Source organism: Solenopsis invicta, chromosome 8, assembly GCF_016802725.1.
Source record: "Solenopsis invicta isolate M01_SB chromosome 8, UNIL_Sinv_3.0, whole genome shotgun sequence".
Classification (NCBI taxonomy): Eukaryota; Metazoa; Arthropoda; class Insecta; order Hymenoptera; family Formicidae; genus Solenopsis; species Solenopsis invicta.
Genome location: NC_052671.1, coordinates 10,180,525 through 10,200,499, shown reverse-complemented (window position 1 = coordinate 10,200,499; position 19,975 = coordinate 10,180,525). Strand labels below are relative to the sequence as shown.

The window sequence follows — 19,975 nt, the reverse complement described above, 5'->3', positions numbered from 1 at the left end:
CCTCCGCGTGTGGCCAAGCTACGGAAAAACACAGTGTAGCTACCTAAATTGGCTGAACGCACTACTTCTTGCATCTACCCGCAATGCTTTCTAAATTCTTATAGCACCGCCACCATCGCTGCCAGCGATATCAAATAAGCATCATTTAGAATTGAGATTTTACAGACACGAAATTATTTCTCGACTTTCCCTCGCCGCTAAGTAACATTTTGAGTAAACATTTAGATAACCAACGGCAGTTACTTGATTCATGAACGTTTTTACATAAGCGTTTTCCTCTTTTTTACATAACATAAAATGAATAAGTTCACTGCAGCGTAAAGTCAAGATTAATAAATATATCACGCATATCTGTGTGATATTTGAAATATTTCGACGATAAACACAGAAAAGTGTCTCGTACTATGAAAAACGATTGATTATTAGTTTTTAAATAATGGTCTTATCTTTGCAAACATTATTTTCTTGATAATAGAGTCTTAATACACTCATCATTTACTTGAAACAAGTAATATTTAATTAAGATAAATTTCTATGTACACACAAAAAATATATACTTGAATTAAGTAAATATTATTCTTATTTCAAATATTTCATAAATTCATACATCTGCAAATTCATCATAAGTATCACATTTATTTAGAATGTATTCTGAATAAAGTCCTAATAATTTAACACTTTAATTAAGAATATTAAGTTAAAACAAAAATACAATTTCTATTTCTGATTTTTTTTTGTATAATTTTATAATAAGTATCCTTTAAAAAAGCAAACTTTTTACTTAAATACAAGATAATGAGTTTTTCTCAAATTTATGACAAGTATATTTTAAGACAATTGTTAAGAAATTTTTGTATTTTTTGTTAAAGATAATTGTTACTGATTAAAAAAAAATGAGTAATCGCTTTTTTGGCAGTATTTTTTTTTATGTACACTGAGAAAAGAATTTGTTGAAAAATTTGACTGAAATATTTGGTCACAGCTATGTAAGAAATGTTCAACCCATAAAATTATAATTTTTGAATTATTATAATCAATAAAGAGTACGTACATTTTTTTTACGTATACTTTTAAATTATATAAAATATTATTTACATTTTTCTCCAAACAGATTTCATGTGGATTGGACGTTTCTTACATAACTATGGCCATTTAGTTCAATACGTGCAGCTAAATAATGAGTTGCTTTAATTAATTCTTGAATAAACAATTTAAATGGTTGATTAAACTATATTTTTTTGTGCAACTAAATAATTGTTGATCGAATCAACCCAATAGTTGATTGTATCGAGGTAAATATTTTATTTTTTTAACACATTTTTTTCTCAGTGTATGCATGTGAAATAAAATTCAAATCTCTACCTTATGGATCCAAAATAAGAATTTAATCGATCATTAGAAACAGAAGTCGACTTCGTGGAAACGTAGTAGAGCGCTCATGGTAAAATTCTTCGTGTAAACGGCTGGGACAATAGCGCTTGCGACATGTTATTAGTAACGCATTCACAAAACGCGACACGTGCCTAATCTCCGGTTCTCCCTCTCTCTCTCTTTCTCACGGAACAACGAATCAGGTTTTTCACAATCAATTGACGGGGTCATTGCTCCTGTTTTTTACTTTCGCGACTATAATTTCTAACGAATTTCTTAACCATGAATTAAATCCGATGCGCCCAGTAGAGACGATCGTGGTCCTCGGTGGTGACGTACCAATGGAACGTATCGGAAAGTTTCTTCTTTCCGAAGAGCGAACACGCACGCGAGGTGCACGCCGCCATATCGGGAGAAAGCATTTTGTACGTACGTCGCGGCGCGTATCGCGGCCCTCGCATCGCGAGAGTATGAGCTAATTCTTTGTAAATGAGGCCACGGTGTGTACGACCTGCTCTCGACGCTGCTGGGATAGTTCATTGACTCTCGACAAAGTCCAGAGGTGCACCAGAGAACCGTCGTAAAAAAAAAGTAATTTATTTACGGTCGCGCTAGGCTTATTTTTATAATTAAACGCGCGACAATCGGTGAGAATATTTCACGAAAAATGTTTTTGTCTTTATTCTGTGGTGGAAGTACTATTAAGTAATGTACAGTCGTGGCTAAATGTTACAGGTATTCTACAGAAAAGCGCGTTTTAAACTGTGCATTTTTTTTTTTTTTTTTTTTAGAAAAAAGCGTATGCAAAAGTTTTTTAGAAATTTTTTTTTAATGCAAATAATACATTCTAAAGCTATTTTTTTCAAGAAATATTTATCTCTGAAGAAACTCTAAGCGGTATTTTTATTTTTTTAGTTTTGTGCTTCAGTTGCTCTTACAGCGTTAAAGAAAAAAAAGTTATCAACCTGTTTAAGAAGTAAAAATTCGCATGTGCTCTTTTTACAGCATAACTTATTGCCTATGAATAATCATAATTAAATAAATTACAATGAGGAGAAATTATTTTAAAGTAATCATTGTGTTTAAAAATATATGAAGGCAGTAACAAAAGCTAAAGGTGGGGCTATCAACTTGTTATATATTAAAATGTTGAAATAAAATATTGTCTAAATCATAAAGAGTTTGCTTTATTTTAATTATTTAATTATTATTAATCATGAAATGAAAATATATTGTTTTTATATTCCAAATTTATTTGCTCAATAGTAATATTATCTTAAAATTAGATAAAACGGAACAACACGATATAATTTTATCTTTTATCCAGATTCATAAATTTAAAAATAAATAATTTATTTTTATCTGATCTCAAATACATTTACAAGTAATTTGTTCTACCTTCCTTATCTAGATAATTTTAAATTATTTAATCGCAACATTTACGTTAAATTGCATAGAATCTACGTCAATGTCAAAGTGCACAAAGTCGCTATTATATCAACGGATATGTATATAAATTTATATTACAGATTGATAGAAATCTGTAATCTAAATATATATACATATCCGTTGACATAATAGTGATTTCGTGCACTTTGACATTGACGTGGATTCTACGCAATTTAAGATAAATTGCGTAGAATCTACGTCAATTGCAAAGAAATAACGCCACTCGAATAACGCTACCGTAGTTTATTTTGTGTCTGTAATAAAATACAGCTGATTAAAAGTGTTTTAAACATTACCGAAAAGCAGACGTTAAAGTATATTAAATGGTTTCGTCGAAGTAAGTAAACGTGTATAATGTGATTTTTCGTGCAAAGCGGTTTCCCGCTTTAAAAACCCATGTCGAGAATCTGTCACTTTGAACTGTTCACGACTAGATTAAATTAAATTAGATGGAGAGGATCTGGGCGTATCACCGACTTATGAGATCTATTGTGATCAAGGCCTTACTCAGGTTTGGGCCAAGTCGAGGTTCTTGAAGAACCCAACGACCCGCCGGGGTTCTGTCTTAAAATTATCTGATTTGATTAGAGATGATAATCACTTCCCCTAAAAATTTTTGTCCAAGATGGCCGATGGCCGGACAGTTGCACGAAATGTGCTCAACATATCCACGACTAAGTTTATTCTTAAATTCTTACTGCAATAATGTAATACGATAATAGCTTTAGATTAAATTTATACAATGAAAGAACAAAATTTTCGTAAATTTTAATAAATATTTATTCGAATAATGCTATTGAAATATTTGAAATATGACCTATGGCACATAAATATTTATTCTATAAAAAAATGATACTTAAATTAATGGTACTTGTCCTAAATAAATATATTTACATTTAGTAAATGTTTAGTACCATTTAAATAAATATTTATTAAAACTTGCTAATTTTTCCCTCGGTGTAGTCTTGCCTAACACCTTATTTCTTTCAAATAGTCTGTCAAAAATTACTCTTTGCTTAAAGTGACGTAATTCCGTACATTTACTTTACTTTCTGTTTTCCGGTATCGAATTCTCATTTTGTCAGATACTCGATGTGGCCGTTACCACATACACGGCTCAAACTTCATAAACGTGCAAATGTTTATGCTTGCCACACCACCGCGCTGTACATAATCCAGCTAGTCCTCGTAACTGTCCCGGCGATGGAACTAATAATGCGTAATATTGATTATGACGCAACTGTGCCCGATAGCGTTAACGTCTTGCATCGAGTTGCCCGCGATACCTACGGCGGCCGTGCACAGGTGGTAGGTCCTGTTATCCGCTAATAGAATATGATAAATCGACCCTGTCGTAATCCCTCTCGTCCCCTTCCACCCGTCTGTCCTCATCCGTGCAATTTGTGACACATCATCGCGCAAGAGCTTACGTTTCAATCGGAACGATAATTTTCGTAATGGAACGCTGCGCGATTAATGTCCGGTATCTCTGCCCGAGCGAGCGCTCCGCTCGCTCCCGTAACGGAAATCTTTAACGCGTATCTTATTAAGCCGCACACGGTTTACTCCGCGCTCGACGGCGAAGTGCGGAAATCGTAAAATTCCCATAAATTTTGCCGTCGCGAGCGACTTTTGTGCGAGCGACCGCGCAGGCACGGAGAGCGACCTTTTCGAAGCCTCGAGTTGACGACGCGCGGAGCAGAAATCGTGAACGGAAACCGGAAGCGAGCGAGTGTTAAAGGGAATGTTAAAGGAAATGTTCAATCTTAGAGGAATAGACACAGATACGCAAGGTCGTTTCTCGACCACTCCGGGGATTCGAGACGTACGGTTCGTTTACTTTCCGTCCGCGATCCGTCCCTGCGCGATCGAGCGGCAGTCGGCGGCGCTTTGCGTACACCGAGAACAGCGAGACTCTCCGAATGGAATGCGACCGAGGCGGTGCGATTATGGCGAATTGCATAACTCCGGAGCCGGAGGAACGGACCGCGCCGCGCCGATACCGATGGCCGCGTAATGGCGCGTTGCTCCTTTATAAATTATGCGGTCTTCCGGCGATCGCCGTCGAGAGAGCGACGCGTCATTTATCGCGTCGCTCGTTACAAAAGACCCGATGGCGTAATCACACCTACACGTACGCAATTCACGCAATCGCGATCGGCGAGGCCGCCTCGTTGCCGATAAAGTCCGCCTCGAAAATCGGAATCGATGAAATTTTACCGATTTCAATGCTACGTTTATAACTGTATCAATCTGTGGTATATGCGCTGTCTTTCAGTGATAATACGCTAATTCTGATCAGTTAGAATACTTCCTCTTCCCCTTCTGCTCTCTCTTAAATAATTATCCTACACAGAAAGAATAATTTTGCTGAAGTATATAAACGTTTAGATTTAATACAAATCGGGAAATAATTTTATTGGGTCATCAAAATAATTATAACGGTGCTCGAGCATGATGAGCAATGATGCAAAAAATTTTGACAATTTTAACAATCAGGGTAAAAGTCCAATAATAATTATTTGGATAATTTAACAAAATTATTTTATCTGTATTCAGCTAAATTATTTAGATATTTTGTAAAACTATTTTTTTTATGTGTAGCAGCAAATCGAGAAATAGAGTAGAATTTTTCAACATCATGGAAAATATTTATCTAAAGAGATAGATAAATATTGTGTTTCTGCTATGAAAATACGAGTATGTATTTTTATTTAAAAAAAGGAACATTAGAATAAATATGAAAAAATAAAATAATAATAGCGTTCTAAATAAATACACGTGTTTGCTAGAATTCAAACACACGTGATAGCTAGAATTCAGCTCCAATAAATTATCTGATATTAAAAGATAAGAATTTTTTTCTTCGCATTTGTCGAATCACGGAAGAAAGTTTTTAAAAAATTTAATTTTATACAAAATTGCGTTTGAATTTTAAGTTTTCTCGAAAAATTTCTTCTTGATAAAAATTAGAAAAAGAAATAAAAAAATCAAAAAAGGATCCTGGATTTAATGTCAAATGTTATTGAAAGTTGCTTTAAAATTTTACATTAATTTCACATAAACCATATATGATTCATTGTAATTACACAGAGATTGATTGAAATATAGATCTTAAAATATTTGTGTTAAATCATTTGAAAAATTGCATTGGATGTTTAATTTGATTAACTACAATTTCAAAACTGTTTGCAGCAACATTATCATTGAAAATCCTACGTAATTATTTTGATAGTCCAATGTAAAATTATTTTTTTTAATTTTTAGGTGCTGTAATAAAATTGTTCTTTTTATATACTTCTTTGAAAAAGTGATATTCTGAAATAAAATACGTTCAAAGTTTAACAACACTTTTCTAATATAAATTTGTATCGTACTTTTTTAAACAAATATACATATTTTTGAAACAGAAACACATTGTATATCTATTTTTTTAAACAAAAGTTTTACACAATATCGAAAAATGCCGTGTTTTTCGATTTGCCAGAGAATCCGATAAACCCCTTATTTGGAATCGCTGAAAGACCGTGATTAGTCACTGACGATCACAGTTATAAGTATAGCATGGCAAATCAGTGACTAATACGCTGATTCCAATTCAGAGAGTGCGACGAGCGCCGAGATCTAGAGTCGAGAGCGACGAGATGGGAGCGTATCAGCTTTCGGAAAAGTAAGGAAGAAAGCGAGACGCGCGTCGGAACTTGGGCGCAACGTAAAAATTATTTATGGCATTCCTCGCGTCGTTTATCGTGCGATAATGCCCATTCAAGTGCTCGTGTCCTCATTTCTGGCCCACCTTCTTCTAGGTACTTATGCGCGCCGAGCTGCGGCCGCACGCACGCATCTCGCGTCTCGCCGTGTCACGCACACGCTGCGAGACACGAGAAATTTTATTATGAGGTAAACCGCGGGGAATGCGGCCGCGACTCTCGATTCGGATATGCGCACGGGAACGTTGTTTCACGAAAACAACAATGTAACGGGAATACGCGCGTGCGCGCGCGCGCGCGAATGGGAGAAGAAATATCGCAGCATTTAATCCTGCAGCAGATTTATGCCAATTCTTTAAGCAACGACCAAGTTTCGTAATATAGAAAAAATGACCAGGGATTATGCAAGATGGATTCCTGTCGTATCTCTGTAAATGTATTTACGCAGCATGAAGGGACCTGCCGCGAAAAAGACGGACGGCATCGCCAATCGTATCATTCCGTATTTCATATAATCGATGTAGATTAACTTTAATCTCGGATTTGCTTACTTTTTATCATTTTCTAATTTTAGTTCTTAAAAATAGAAGTAAGTTAAATCAAGATTGATCTATATCGATAGAGAAATAAATGTTTAACTACGCGAAAGAAGAATTTTGCTGAAGTATTTAAAAATGTATGTATTAGTTTGGTAAAAAATATCATGTTGGTTTGTTTTTTATGTGAATGAAAGTTTTTACTTTACATGAAAAAAATGCTTTTACACAAAATAAGAACGATATGACTTTTATGCCAATCCAATGGATTTGAAAATAATTTTGTTGGATCATCCAAGTAATTACGAAAGATGTTCAAACATGATGAGCAATGCTGCAAAAAGTTTTAACATTCTAACAATCAGTTTGAGCGATCAACATAATTATTTTGATAGTCTAATAAATTTTTTTTCAAATCTGTTTTCAACTAAATTTTTAGATTAAACATTTTAGCAAAAAATTTCTTTCCATATAGGATTAATTGATGAAAGAAATAAAACACATTGATCTCCAAAAATTAGGATATTAAATTAATTTATTAATTTTGACTTGTCTAGACTAATAACGTAGAATCAGTTAAACTGAGCCAAAATTAACTAATAGTAGTCAGTGAACGAGAACTTCTTTAACTTTTTTTTTTATTTAATTGATTGGAACCATTGTTTGGAACGTACCGAACTCTAAGCAAGATTTTAATTTTTCGATTTCTTGCTGGTTATTCATAAAGCTACAAGACATTCGCAAAATGCGATAGGAATATTCTGATCTGTGGAATACTCAATTAATTTTGCGATACGTCCATTGATGTATCTATATACATGTCCTAATTTTGATCCCACGATACCCTCGCGAGTCGACTGGTTTCACACTAGCCATCGGTGCTAAATATTGAATAATTACTGAGGATGAATAATTACTCAAGACTTAGAGGATGCTGTCTAGAGAAATTTCCCAATTATTCACGTAGATCTGCAAGTAGACTCGACTTTCCTAATCCGTGAAATCGATTGAACATCAATGAATAAACTAGGTGATCGTGCTACCAGGAAATGTTCCAGAATTGACACACTATCATCAGAAGACAGACAACCATTAATCACTATTAATCATTCAGCCGATCACAAATATTGGTGATCCTTCTCACACTCGTGAAATTGACGGTGTTAATTTCTTTCTGCACGGTCGTCTGTCGAAAATCACAGAACCGTGGAGCGGCGATAAAAGTGGAGTGGACTCTTACTTTTCGAAAACGCAAATATATCGACATACTAATCCTTATCCTCGAGCGGCGATACGTACGTCCTCATAATCCTCGTCTTGGCGTCGTCCACGAGCAGTCTCGATGACTTCCGTGACTGCCAGGCATGTCGCCTTCTCTCGTACTCGAGCCGACTTGGTCCTTGATGTCGCCTTGGGCGCGACTACTCCGCAGCCAAGATCGCAAGTAACGACGAGCCCCGGAGCACTACGTAACAATCGCGCGCGCGATAACACTCGCGGTCCCCTTCGGACTACCGATTATTTCCGTACCGCGCATCGAAATCACCAAGCAAGTGCCTCGCTCCGTTTCGCGAGCTCCACATGCGCGCGCGCAGACGAGGAGAGGAGCGAGTCGAGCGGATCACCGATCGGGTCCACCTGTTCACCAGCGATCGATCGCTGCGATATCGATCGCCGCTCGTCGACGGAACCAGACTCCAGGATCCCGTCGGACTCGCCTCGCGGATTCGCCGCGGATACTCTCGGCTACACCTCCACGAGTACTACTCTCGCGCGATTACACGCACGACGGCCACTTTCGACCTTCCAGCGCGGCGCGTACGGACGTGTTGGGTGACACGGTTTCGGCTGTCCGCCACCTGGAATGAGGTCTCGGCACTAAGTGAGGCAGTCTCGCGAGTCAGATCGGACCTGAATATCGCCACCTGCCTCCGTCGGCGTTCCAGGAAGGTCTGAGGTGAGAGGAACGGCCATTTTGAGGCACCAACGATGGATCGACTCAGGTGGCGCTACAGTTGGAGAACCGACCTGCGTCCTACCTGCGTAACGGTCACTCTCCCGTGCGCGCTCACCTAGCGAGGACCTGGGACCATCACCTGCGACGACGTATACCGCATGATGCCGTTTTTCAGAATAAATTTATCCCTCTTTTTTTTCTTCAAAGAATAGAAATTAAAAAATGCTATGTGTATCAGAAACTTGCAGTTAAAAAGTTATTACTTGCTAGAAAAATTTATTAGTTACAATTCTCTGGAGAAATTTCGAGAGAATTAGTAATTTATGAGGCGTACTTTAATTTTTTGTCAAGTCAGCTCTAAAAGCGACCACGACAATTAAAGTGTATAATATTATTTTCATATTAAATAATATTCCTGTAATATTAATAATAAATGGTTATATGTCCACTCTTGATAATATTATATAAATATTATATGAAAAAGTAAATAATATTATTTAATATTTTGGTATATCTTCAATATTTTAAATTATCAAATTATTATAGCATTTAAATGCAAGAATTATAAAGTTTATGAATATTTTATGCACAATAATCTACATTAATTTTTAACCGCAATAATATTCGTAGAACATTTTTATAACATTTCACGGATATCGAAGTAATATGCTACGATTATTACGTAAACACTGGCGTATAACAAAATATTCCCAGAATATTAAAATAATATTAAAAATATTGAATAATATTCTCGAAATATTATTTTAATTTTTAATAATATTTGTACAACGTATTCTAGAAATATTGCGTGCTTATATGGAAGATTTTCTAATTATGAAAATACGTTTACAAAATACATAAAATGTGTGTCGTTTCTGGTTCCGTGTAATTGATATTATGATATCCTAGAATAGCTGTATAAAATGTATTTGTGCGATACATTGGAGTTATCTCATAATTATGCCGCGACTGCCCGTGTAATGACTTAATGCAGTGACTTAGCACGATGATCCGGCAGATGTTGCAATAAATATATAAGCTACAAGGACTGGTTATACCCATAATGACTCTGCTAAGAGAATCGAATGGATCGAGCTGTTTACCGGCGCGGCTGCAACTTGGCGGATCCGCGAATTTGTAAAGGTCACTGTTTTGCATCGGGGATGTTGTACCTTAAAAGTGTTTTCTTGTATCGCGCTCGCTTCCTCGGAGCCAGCATTTCTAGGCAGAAAGTACAGGATCGCTCCGCGTAAAAACGCGTGTGTGTGCGCGCCCACGTGTGGCGCGAGAATGTCGCGTACGTGGGAAGCGGCGATTTGCTGAAAGGTAAGAGAACGAGGAGAGAAGCAATGATGCAACAGAGGCAACGACAGATTACATATTGCCCGACCGTTACCAGAAGTTTATACGCTCTGTTATACTCTATTTAGTTATAACGTTTCAGCTCTGAGCTCGTTTCCGTGTACACGCCACGTAAGGCTAAAGGATAACAAGCAGCAACGACACAAAGTAGCAGAGTCAATTAAGGTTCACGTAGCGTAACAGATATGGAATTATATCGTATCTTCTTATTGGAATGTAATAAGCAAATAATGCTTTCGCGCGATGACCGTATCAAATGTGAAGCGTTCACGGTGACAGCAGGGCGTGCCAACAAATTTACCATGTAAATTTACGGATTGGACATAAGTCAACTTCGAGCGATGTCGCGCCGGCATTCCGTTAATATATTCCCGCGCGATTTACATAATTGCAGATTTCTTGATGCTACACATCAGCGTGCTCCTTTTTTCTCTTCTTTCCTCATAATTCTTTATATTCTAAAATGATAACTGTAATCTCACTCTTAAGAAAAATTCTGAGACTTTAGAATTTTTTAACTTTGACAACCGAAATATGTTATATTAAGAGCCAAGAAAAGAATTGTAAAAAGAGGGCATTGTTCTTATCCGGAATTTTATAACACATAAGTTCCTTTTTCTTCTTTTCCCCCTTTGACAAAATCTTTTAAATTTCTGAGATAATATTTTATTTTTAAAAATTAATCTTTGAACTTTTATAAAATTTAATTCGGGTTTTAATAATCGATATATTGTGTGTGGAAATCAAGAAGCGATATAAATATCTGCTTCTTTAAAGAACTAAAGAAAGCAGTCATTGTTTTTGGCGGAAGCAAGATGGACATAAGTATAAATTCCTTTTTTCTTCTTTTCCATTTTTTTTTTAATTTCTAAGGTAACTTTATTCTTAAAAATTTATATTAAGGTTTCTTTAGATTTTTAATTCGGATTCTAATGATTAAAATGTATAATATTAGAAACCAAGAAGAACTAAATAAACACATTTCATATCGAATATCTGCCTATTTAAAAGACCATTGTTCTTGTCTAGAATGAGACAGATAGAGGAGAAAAGGGTAATATGGCATCCATTTCCATTTTATTGAATAATATTGTAAATAATTAATATACTATATTGAAATTTGAACGATTATATTCGTCAAATGTTGTTTGACAGATTCTAGACTCAAAGTAGTGAAATATTTATTGCTCTTCTCTCTCTTTTTTTCTCTCTAATCCTTAGTAGTGACCTTTCAACGTATTGCTATGGTGTACGCTTTTTACAATTACACAGATATCAGGCCTATCATAATAGGGGTAACCATATATGCCCCCAATATCCCCTTCTTCCTTTCTTGACAAAATCTTTTATATTTCTGAAATAATAATTTCTAATGATTTGAGGTAATTTTATCTTTAAACATGAATTTTCAGATTTCCGTAGTATTTTAATTCGAATTTTAATAATCAAAATATTGAAAATCATGAAACGTTACAAATATCTCATCCAAATATTCGCTTGTCTAAAGAAAAGAGCGATCATTGTTTCTGTCCGAAGTGAGATGGGCACGACTACAAATAAAATACATCAGATAAAATATATTTTAATTCGAATTTTAATAGTTGAAATATTGTCAATTAAAAATCGCTAGAAACATCTTAGCAAATCTGCTTGTCTGGAGAACTAAATAAAAAAGAGTGATTATTGTTTTCGCTCGGAACAAGACAAACACGTAGCTATGGTTGCTAGCCGCTTTCGATACTAGCTCTAACGTTTAAGCTGCGCGCACACCACAGCGAGCATCGCGATATATTTACGCGAACGGGGAGATCACGGCGTGAACGGTGGCACCGGTCCAGCAGACGCGGCGTTACGGAAATAGATTTCGGCGGCGATGCAGCGGTCGCTCGCAGATGAGCAGCGCCGTCCAAGCCAACACCGGAGACAGGGCCCAGTACCGTGCGGACCAGTTCCCGAGAAAAACCGGAAAAGTCAACCCCGGCGAGGTGTCCCACATGAACGTGAGTGCCGATATTCGTACCGCCGAGTGCATCTTCCGTCTCGAATAGCTTTCGTAATGATATTCCATATCGCGTCATTTATCTTCCTCTTAATTAAGAAAGGAAAAAGGAAACGCCGCTCGCGATAAGAACAAGTTTACGTGATTCCACATTCTTCGGACGATTAAAAAATCTAAGTCGCGTTGCGATATTAAAAAAAAATAATAATAAGTCGGAAAAAAAACGCTGTTAAGATAGAAAAGCGTTGCTGGTCAGTTTCCCAAGATCTCAGTGCATTGTCGACGTGGTCCACGGAACGATCTGTGACGTGACGATAGGTCGGTCGTGGATACGGATTGTCTAAATCGGAGCTCGCATGGTGCATCGACTCGGAGTGCGCACGGCGCGTACATTTAACTTTGTCCGCGTGGGGCACAATGCGGATAGCAGCATCAACGAGTGCGCGTTTTCGAACTTAAAATATAAAGATGGGATCAATCAAATTATTTTGTATCTCTTGAGTATACGATATTGAACAACGAAGCGATCGCGCTATGGTAGAAAACAATTTTTATTTATGTTTTTAAAAATTAGGGTTATATTTCTACACTGAGAGAAAAAATTACTAAATTTTAGTGAATATTTGTTTGAACAGTTGCGATAAAATATTTATTTACAGTACATAAATATTTACTCCATGAAAAAATAATAGTTAAATTAAATTAGCGGTTCTCGTACTAAATAAATATTTATTTACATTTAGTAAATATTTTATTGCAACTATTTAAACAAATACTTATTAAAATTTCGTAATTTTTTCTCTCAGGGCAAAGATATATAAATAAAAGTACAATAGGAAAACTGCTCGTCTAACAGCGCGATATTTAATTACGATGTTACATAGTGAACATTCGACGGATTTATGCGAATGTTTCTACAGGAACGAATAAAAGATCTTTAAATTTTAGAGTCTCCAATTTTAAAATCTTCAGTTTTTAAACATTCAATGTTCTGATTTATTTAGAAAAAGGACGAACGTGTTTACGAAAATAATTATTTATTGCTCTGCGTCTAAAATCCATGCCGTTGCCTCGCGAATTGCCAGTCTCGTTCTTCGCCGCGTTCTTCGCGCATGCATCTACCCTATGCGGGTACCAGCGACTATTGGAATAACGTAATGAAAGATAAAGCTGGGCCGGTTTCTCACACTACCGCCACCCGGAAAGTTAGGCTTGCGAATTAGCGCGTACGTGTTATCTGTAACTTGTAACCCGGTGCTAGGCCTGTGACAGTTACTTCCGGTTCGAGATCCCTTACCGGATTACGCTTCGCATGCTAACCATTGTCTAATTATTCCGTAACCATGCGATATCGCGCATGGCTGCCGGAAGTGTGACGAAAGCATAAACGGATCTTCAAATTGCACATCTGGTGGGCTTATAGCAACATCTAAACTCCAAACACGAATAAAATGCAAGGATGTGTCTGAGCGTGAAAGAAGTTCGCGGACAGAAATTCTCTCGATAAACCAGAAGTTGGATGATTTCCAGCTTGCGCAGTCGTATGCAATTTCAACGAGAAATATTTCTGCGATGCACGCTCCACTTGCATTTCTTTCTTTTATCCCGTCTTGTCGCTTTGGGACAAAATGTCTGGATAAAAGGAGATAAAGGAAAAGTGTAAAAGTGACAAGAAATAGATAGTACACATTTAGATTTAGATTTAATTTTCATTTAAATAAATTAAATGAGTTTTTATTCTTCTTCGACATTTTGGCACTGTAAAATTTTAACGAGAAAATTACAAAGTACAATTGGCACACCGTTTGTGTACCTTTCCATGGATTCGTTGCGGATTTCCCGGACATGTAAAATAGAAACCAAAATAGAACAAATCTATGCTACAAGAAGAACAGAAGAGTGAACGTTCTAAAGATACAAACGGCTCTAATTCAAGAAACTAACTCCCGCCTCACGTCTCTCGCGAGCGAAAGCTTTTCACGGCGCGGTTACGTTTATTCTCGTTTTGGATAACGTCATGTGAATATCTTCACATTAATCGAATTACTCGACAAACTCCTGCGATTCAGTAAAAAGATGCAGCGTGAATGAGTGGGTAGAGAACGAGATCCACAAATATAAAATACAAATATAAATACAAAAATGCTCAAGATATTCTTGAAACCTGATTCATAAGTCGTCCGCCCTTTATCAGTTACGTTCTAAAAAAACGTGTGACCCAAGATGCCCCAAAATCAAGATTAATTATGCGTCCGACGTTTCGCGTAGGAAAAGAGATATCGGTGTCACCCACACGCCGCGAAAAAAATATTACAGTGTCGCGCGCCACGCGGCTCGGCTTTATTTCTAGACGCGGAACACGCTTTTTCCCGGCCGCAAAAATAGATCCCGGTCGGTCCAGCTTCCGGCGACGGATCACCGTTCTGACGTCACGCTTTCCCGCGACGCGACGGTTCCCACTTGTGCAGTCTCGATTATCTTCGGCAGCGACGCCGAAATTATTTAGGCTTCGAACGTGCGCGAGCCCAAGGTGCGATGACATCAATTCACATTTGGCACGCTGTTATAGCGGTAGGATACTGCCAGAACTCTTCGCGGACATCTAGGCTTTTTGATACTTTGCTTCAAACGAAGCGTGTCGTTTCCGCGTCGCTGCCAGATTTAGTCTTTAAAGTCTATTATTTAATTATAGTAATTTCATTATATATAATAATTTCAATGCACGTCTCTCTATAAGCGCTACAATATTGTTTAATATTAACATTCCTGCGATGTATATTTAATATATTATTTAATATTAGTAAAATGTGATTATATGTCCACTTCTAATAGTATATGAATATTATTTGAGAAGTAAATAATATTATTTACTTCAATATTTTAAATTATCGAGAATATTATAACTTTCGAATGTAATAATTATAAAGTTTGTAAATATTTTGTACACAAGAATTCACATTAATTTTTGAGTAAAATAATATTTGTGGAACATTATCATAATATTTTATGGATGATGCCACGAATATCATATAAAAACAAACATATAATATTCCTACAATATGCCCATAATGTTAAAATAATATTTAAAATATTGAACAATATTGTAGGGATAGTGTAGCGCTTATAGGGCTCTTGCATGTAAACAATCTTTGCAGTTGTCATAAACAGAATTTCGTGCCAGAGATTGTTGCAAAATTTGAGTAATAAACGTGATGGAGATGCCTTTCGCGTGCTTCTGAAATATATCGCTATAATTCCGAAAGAGGAAATTAATAAAAGCCCTGTTGTTATTGCATAGAACCCGGGAGCTGAGAAATGGCGACCGATGGCCATATCAAATCCGTCCACCAAGTTGCGAATGGCAAGATCCATGCCCCACTGGGTCATGGTAGGTTTTTTTTCAGCTGCTTTTCTAATTTTTACTTTTAATTATCTCTCAATTTTGTGATTATTGTAAAAAATAAAAAGATACATTTATTGAGAAAATTTGTATTACAACATATTTTATTTGATCTTACGGAGAACACGTTAATTTGTTTGCATTGATATAATATTGATCTATGAAGTAAACACATTTCTTCGATTAAAAAAAAAAAAACGCAGCAGCAGCAACGGGAAGCAGAGCAGCAGCTTCGTCGGCCACCATCGCCCCCGAAGATCCCGCCACCGTCGCTCTCCGGGGACTGTGGTGACCCCGACTACGAGATCATCGAGTTTCCGACCCGACCGCAAGCCCAGAAACCCTCGACGCCCCGATCGAACGCCGGTAAGTGCGCCCTGTGCGGGACCGAGAACGTGTTCGCGCGATGCGATACGTGCAACGAGAGCTACTGCGAGGCCTGCGACGACATGAATCACAAGCACCCGAAGCGAAAGGGCCACGTCCGCAGAAGGATCTTGACTGACAACGCGAGCCGAAACAGACCGCCACTGCCGCCGAAGGGGGAGAACCTGTTGAATCCTCCGCCAGTGCCACCGCCACGGAGGAATCGCAAATCCACGCAGGTAGGCTGCGCCCTGGCCTGAAATCCCCTGACTGCTCGTGAATCTTCTTCCAGGCGCTGACGCCAGTCGTCGACCGTATAAATAGGTCCTCGATGTTCCTCAGCGTCCGCGCACCCAAGGATCGCTTCGGGATCGCTCGGGCTCGATGGAGATCAGGTTGCGCTGTGCGGCCAATGAATTTTCGCGATCAAGTGTCTGTTTCTTGGCGACGGTCGCCAAGATTGGATCAGTGACTAACTCCGGGTCACGGGAGCTGTTTATCGCCAAATCCAACCTCGTCTCCGTCGCGCCGGGTGCTCACGGAGTCGGATCGCTGAATGCTGATTCTCTCTCTCGACGTTGTTGATTGAAACGACGTAGCTTTTACTCGAAACGTCACACCGAGGCGTTCTCAAGCGTAACTTACTGCCCTTGCGAGCTTTCAATGATCGTTGATATTGTTCTATATCCAGATTCTACTTCACGTTCAGATGTTTATTGTACATGTTGTCGTTGCTTTTTAATACACCATGTTACCGCAAGACACTGATGCCGTATTCACTGAACCCGTTCTCTCTTCCAGTTCTGTCGCAGACGTAATGACGCGGAAAAGACGAACGTAGCGCGTCGACGCCTTCGTAATGCCGGGCATTTGTCGTATCGTGTAATCGGATCGTTCTTACCGCGGATGATCTCTGTGGAGTGGTTGTGAATATGGCAGGCTACGGTGAACACGGTGAACACGATCATTCTCGCACACGAGCACAATCTTCTATTGGCATCGTACCACTCCATATTTCCCGTACCGTTACGGTGTACCACCATCGCATGATTTATTTTTACACGCGATTTGTACCCCGCCTTCTTTTCAGCACACACGGGACTTGTCCATCCAGCTGCTTGAACCTGCCACGCTCAAAGTGATACATGTTTTTTTTTTTTAATTTTATTTTATATATTTTATGTTTCTTAATTTTATGACGTGTTATGTATAAGTTTTTTTTGTTTTTAATCATTCTCGACGCATTGAGATGTCCAGAGATAAGCCAGCTTGCATTTATTTATTTATTCTTTTTTTAAACCTGTTATTTTTTTTTTAGAAGAGTTTGTTTTTGGAGAGGAGTTTTAATATTCGCCCCACGGTCATGATTATTTAAACCTGACGTTTTTTTTTTTCAATAACAATATCAGCGGAGTTTCACAAACGAACATCTACAATTGTCGACAATATATTCCGAGTGTTGTTCCCTCCTTACGTCCACGATATGTAATTAAGTTAAAGTTTCGCGCTTAGGCTAAATCGGCGCTAATCAAAGGATCCGCGCAACTCCCTTTGCTCGACAAGGTTGGGAGCTTGAGGCGCAATTTTTCCAATGCGAAACCATCGCCAGACTCTAGCGCAAGAGTGTCGAAATCTACGAATACCTTAAACTCGTCTTCCAACGACACTTCAGGAACAGACAAAATGACTACTCTACAGGTAAGAGGAACTATAATATATATATAATTATATATTAACTATTAAAGAACAAATTAATTTTATTTTAAATGAATTAAATCTCAAGATTGTGTATGAAATGTATTTGTGAATAAGAAAGCTAAGATACACAGTTTTTTTTCTTTTTTATTAAATGAATAAGATACAGTAACTTATAAATTTAATTATTTATTAATTTCTACATTTAACTTGTTTTCAATCATTAAAATAAATTAATATATTATATATATTCGTGACGTCATTTCCATTCGACGATTTTAGATACATTTTTTTGCTACTATATCGATGGCCATTCATTAAGTCTTTCACAGTTTTATTTTTTATTTAAAAAAACCGAAATAAGAAGTTATGTACGAATTTTTAGGAGAGATACAGAAAATATCAGGAGGTGATGAGGGCGCAAGACGCGAGCAGGCGACGACATCCATCCGCTGATACGAGGGACACTTTGAGCGGAAGACCACTCAGCGTAGGCAGTCCGAAACCGGCACCGCCACTTCCACCTCCGCCGCCAAGTAGAACCATGATGCAATCAGCCAGCGTTTGCGATTTGACCGCTGCTCACATGTGGAATTCAGGAATGCATCAGGTACTCTCAGTGCTCGGAAACAAGTGCTGTTATACCTGTTCTCATTATCAATCTTACTGTTATCGGCAGTGCTGCACTTACGTAACTCAAAATAATCTAGATAAAGATGAGATAAATTATATACCATATAAACATATCTTGAGTAAGATAAGGATGATTTAATTTTAAGATAAGAGTGATTAAATTTATCTGGATAAAAGATAAAATTATATATTGTTTTATTTATTAAGATAATATTATTATCTAAGTAATTCAGGATATGAAAACAATACATTCATATTTTTATACTTGTAAATTTTTATTTTTGTAAAAACTAGAGTTCTTCAAATAATTCAATCTTGCCAAAAATATTCTTCTTTTGGATTTCGACCAATAAGCAAAGATAGATAAAAACTATATACAAAATATAATTCTTATTATAATTACTTCTGAAACTTTTACAAAAATTTTTGTAAAATTTTTCGAATCACTTACACTTTTGGTGCAATTTTTACATTGCGCTACTATTTTTTGATCTATGCAATCCGTTGTTATCATGTCAAAAAATTTTTTTGTTAGGATAAATATAATAATTAAAAAATTGAAAGTAAAGACAATATTTTATACTTGTTGTTTACATTAATATATTATTTGAAAAAGATAACATCTTTATCCAAGATAAAAATGAAGATATACATTCTAATAATCTACGTAAAAATGAAGAAGTAACATTTCTTTATCTAGATAATTTTATATAAATAATGGCAAATACTATTAATTTTTTATTTCTAATTTTATCTTTCAAAAAGAGGATGTGTAAACTAAAAATATGCAGATCTAACACATGCAGGAAGATCCGTGATGGATAAAATTCTTTCAGGCCCAGTCGATGGCACATCTCGGGCCCGGCGGCATGCCGATGATATGGTATCCGCCTAACTCTTGGGACGTATCGATGGGAGGCTCCACCATGAGCCTGCATCATCCAAGTGTATGGGGATATCCCATGGGCTATCCGTCAGCGCAAATGCTACCTCCACATTATCCAGGATCTCTCTCTAGAGGGCAGAGTCCGGCCAGGAGCATCAAGTCCAGTAGAAGATCGAGGCCGGCGTCTCCGTCTCCCAGTCTGAAATCTAGGAAGTCTTACGCTTCGAGATCGCGATCGAGGAGGTCACCTGGGTCACCATCGGACGCGAGTTCCGAGAACTCCGATGAGTCCGATGTGGATGACAGGCTTTCCCGTGGATCCAGAAGTAAACGCGGCAGCCTTCCCAGAAGCATACGACAACGAAGCTACTACGACGAAGATACCAGAAGTCTCGCGTCCAGAGGTCGGCGAGAGTAAGTGGAAACACTCTGCGACTAAAATAACATCTATTGATAATTACAAATTTTTTTTTTACATAATGAAAGGCTATCAATATTATAAGAACTATTATACATTGCAGATATTAATATAATTAAAGAGTTTTATTAAAAAAACTTTATAAATGAGTATTAATATATAGATGTATTAAAAAATAATTCTCTCTCTTGAT

General features: G+C 37.2%; 2 protein-coding genes across 8 annotated transcripts in view; one reads left to right on the top strand and one right to left on the bottom strand.

Annotated features, from left to right (window-relative positions):
* The window catches only part of LOC105200881 (hillarin), a 34,824-nt gene extending 26,324 nt beyond the window's left edge, over window positions 1–8,500 (bottom strand). For both annotated transcript variants that reach the window (XM_011168669.3, XM_011168670.3), the window contains exon 1: window positions 8,366–8,500. The gene's annotated coding sequence lies outside the window, so the exon portion shown is untranslated. The remainder of the gene's footprint in view (window positions 1–8,365) is intronic.
* A 3,756-nt stretch (window positions 8,501–12,256) lies between these two features.
* The window catches only part of LOC105200951 (E3 ubiquitin-protein ligase lubel), a 28,602-nt gene continuing 20,883 nt past the window's right edge, over window positions 12,257–19,975 (top strand). For all 6 annotated transcript variants that reach the window (XM_039452843.1, XM_039452839.1, XM_039452842.1 and 3 more), the window contains exons 1-6: window positions 12,257–12,385; window positions 15,683–15,772; window positions 15,988–16,389; window positions 17,663–17,848; window positions 18,231–18,455; window positions 19,315–19,778. In XM_039452843.1, the coding sequence (XP_039308777.1) occupies window positions 12,278–12,385; window positions 15,683–15,772; window positions 15,988–16,389; window positions 17,663–17,848; window positions 18,231–18,455; window positions 19,315–19,778 (1,475 nt within the window). In that variant the 5' untranslated portion in view covers window positions 12,257–12,277. The remainder of the gene's footprint in view (window positions 12,386–15,682; window positions 15,773–15,987; window positions 16,390–17,662; window positions 17,849–18,230; window positions 18,456–19,314; window positions 19,779–19,975) is intronic.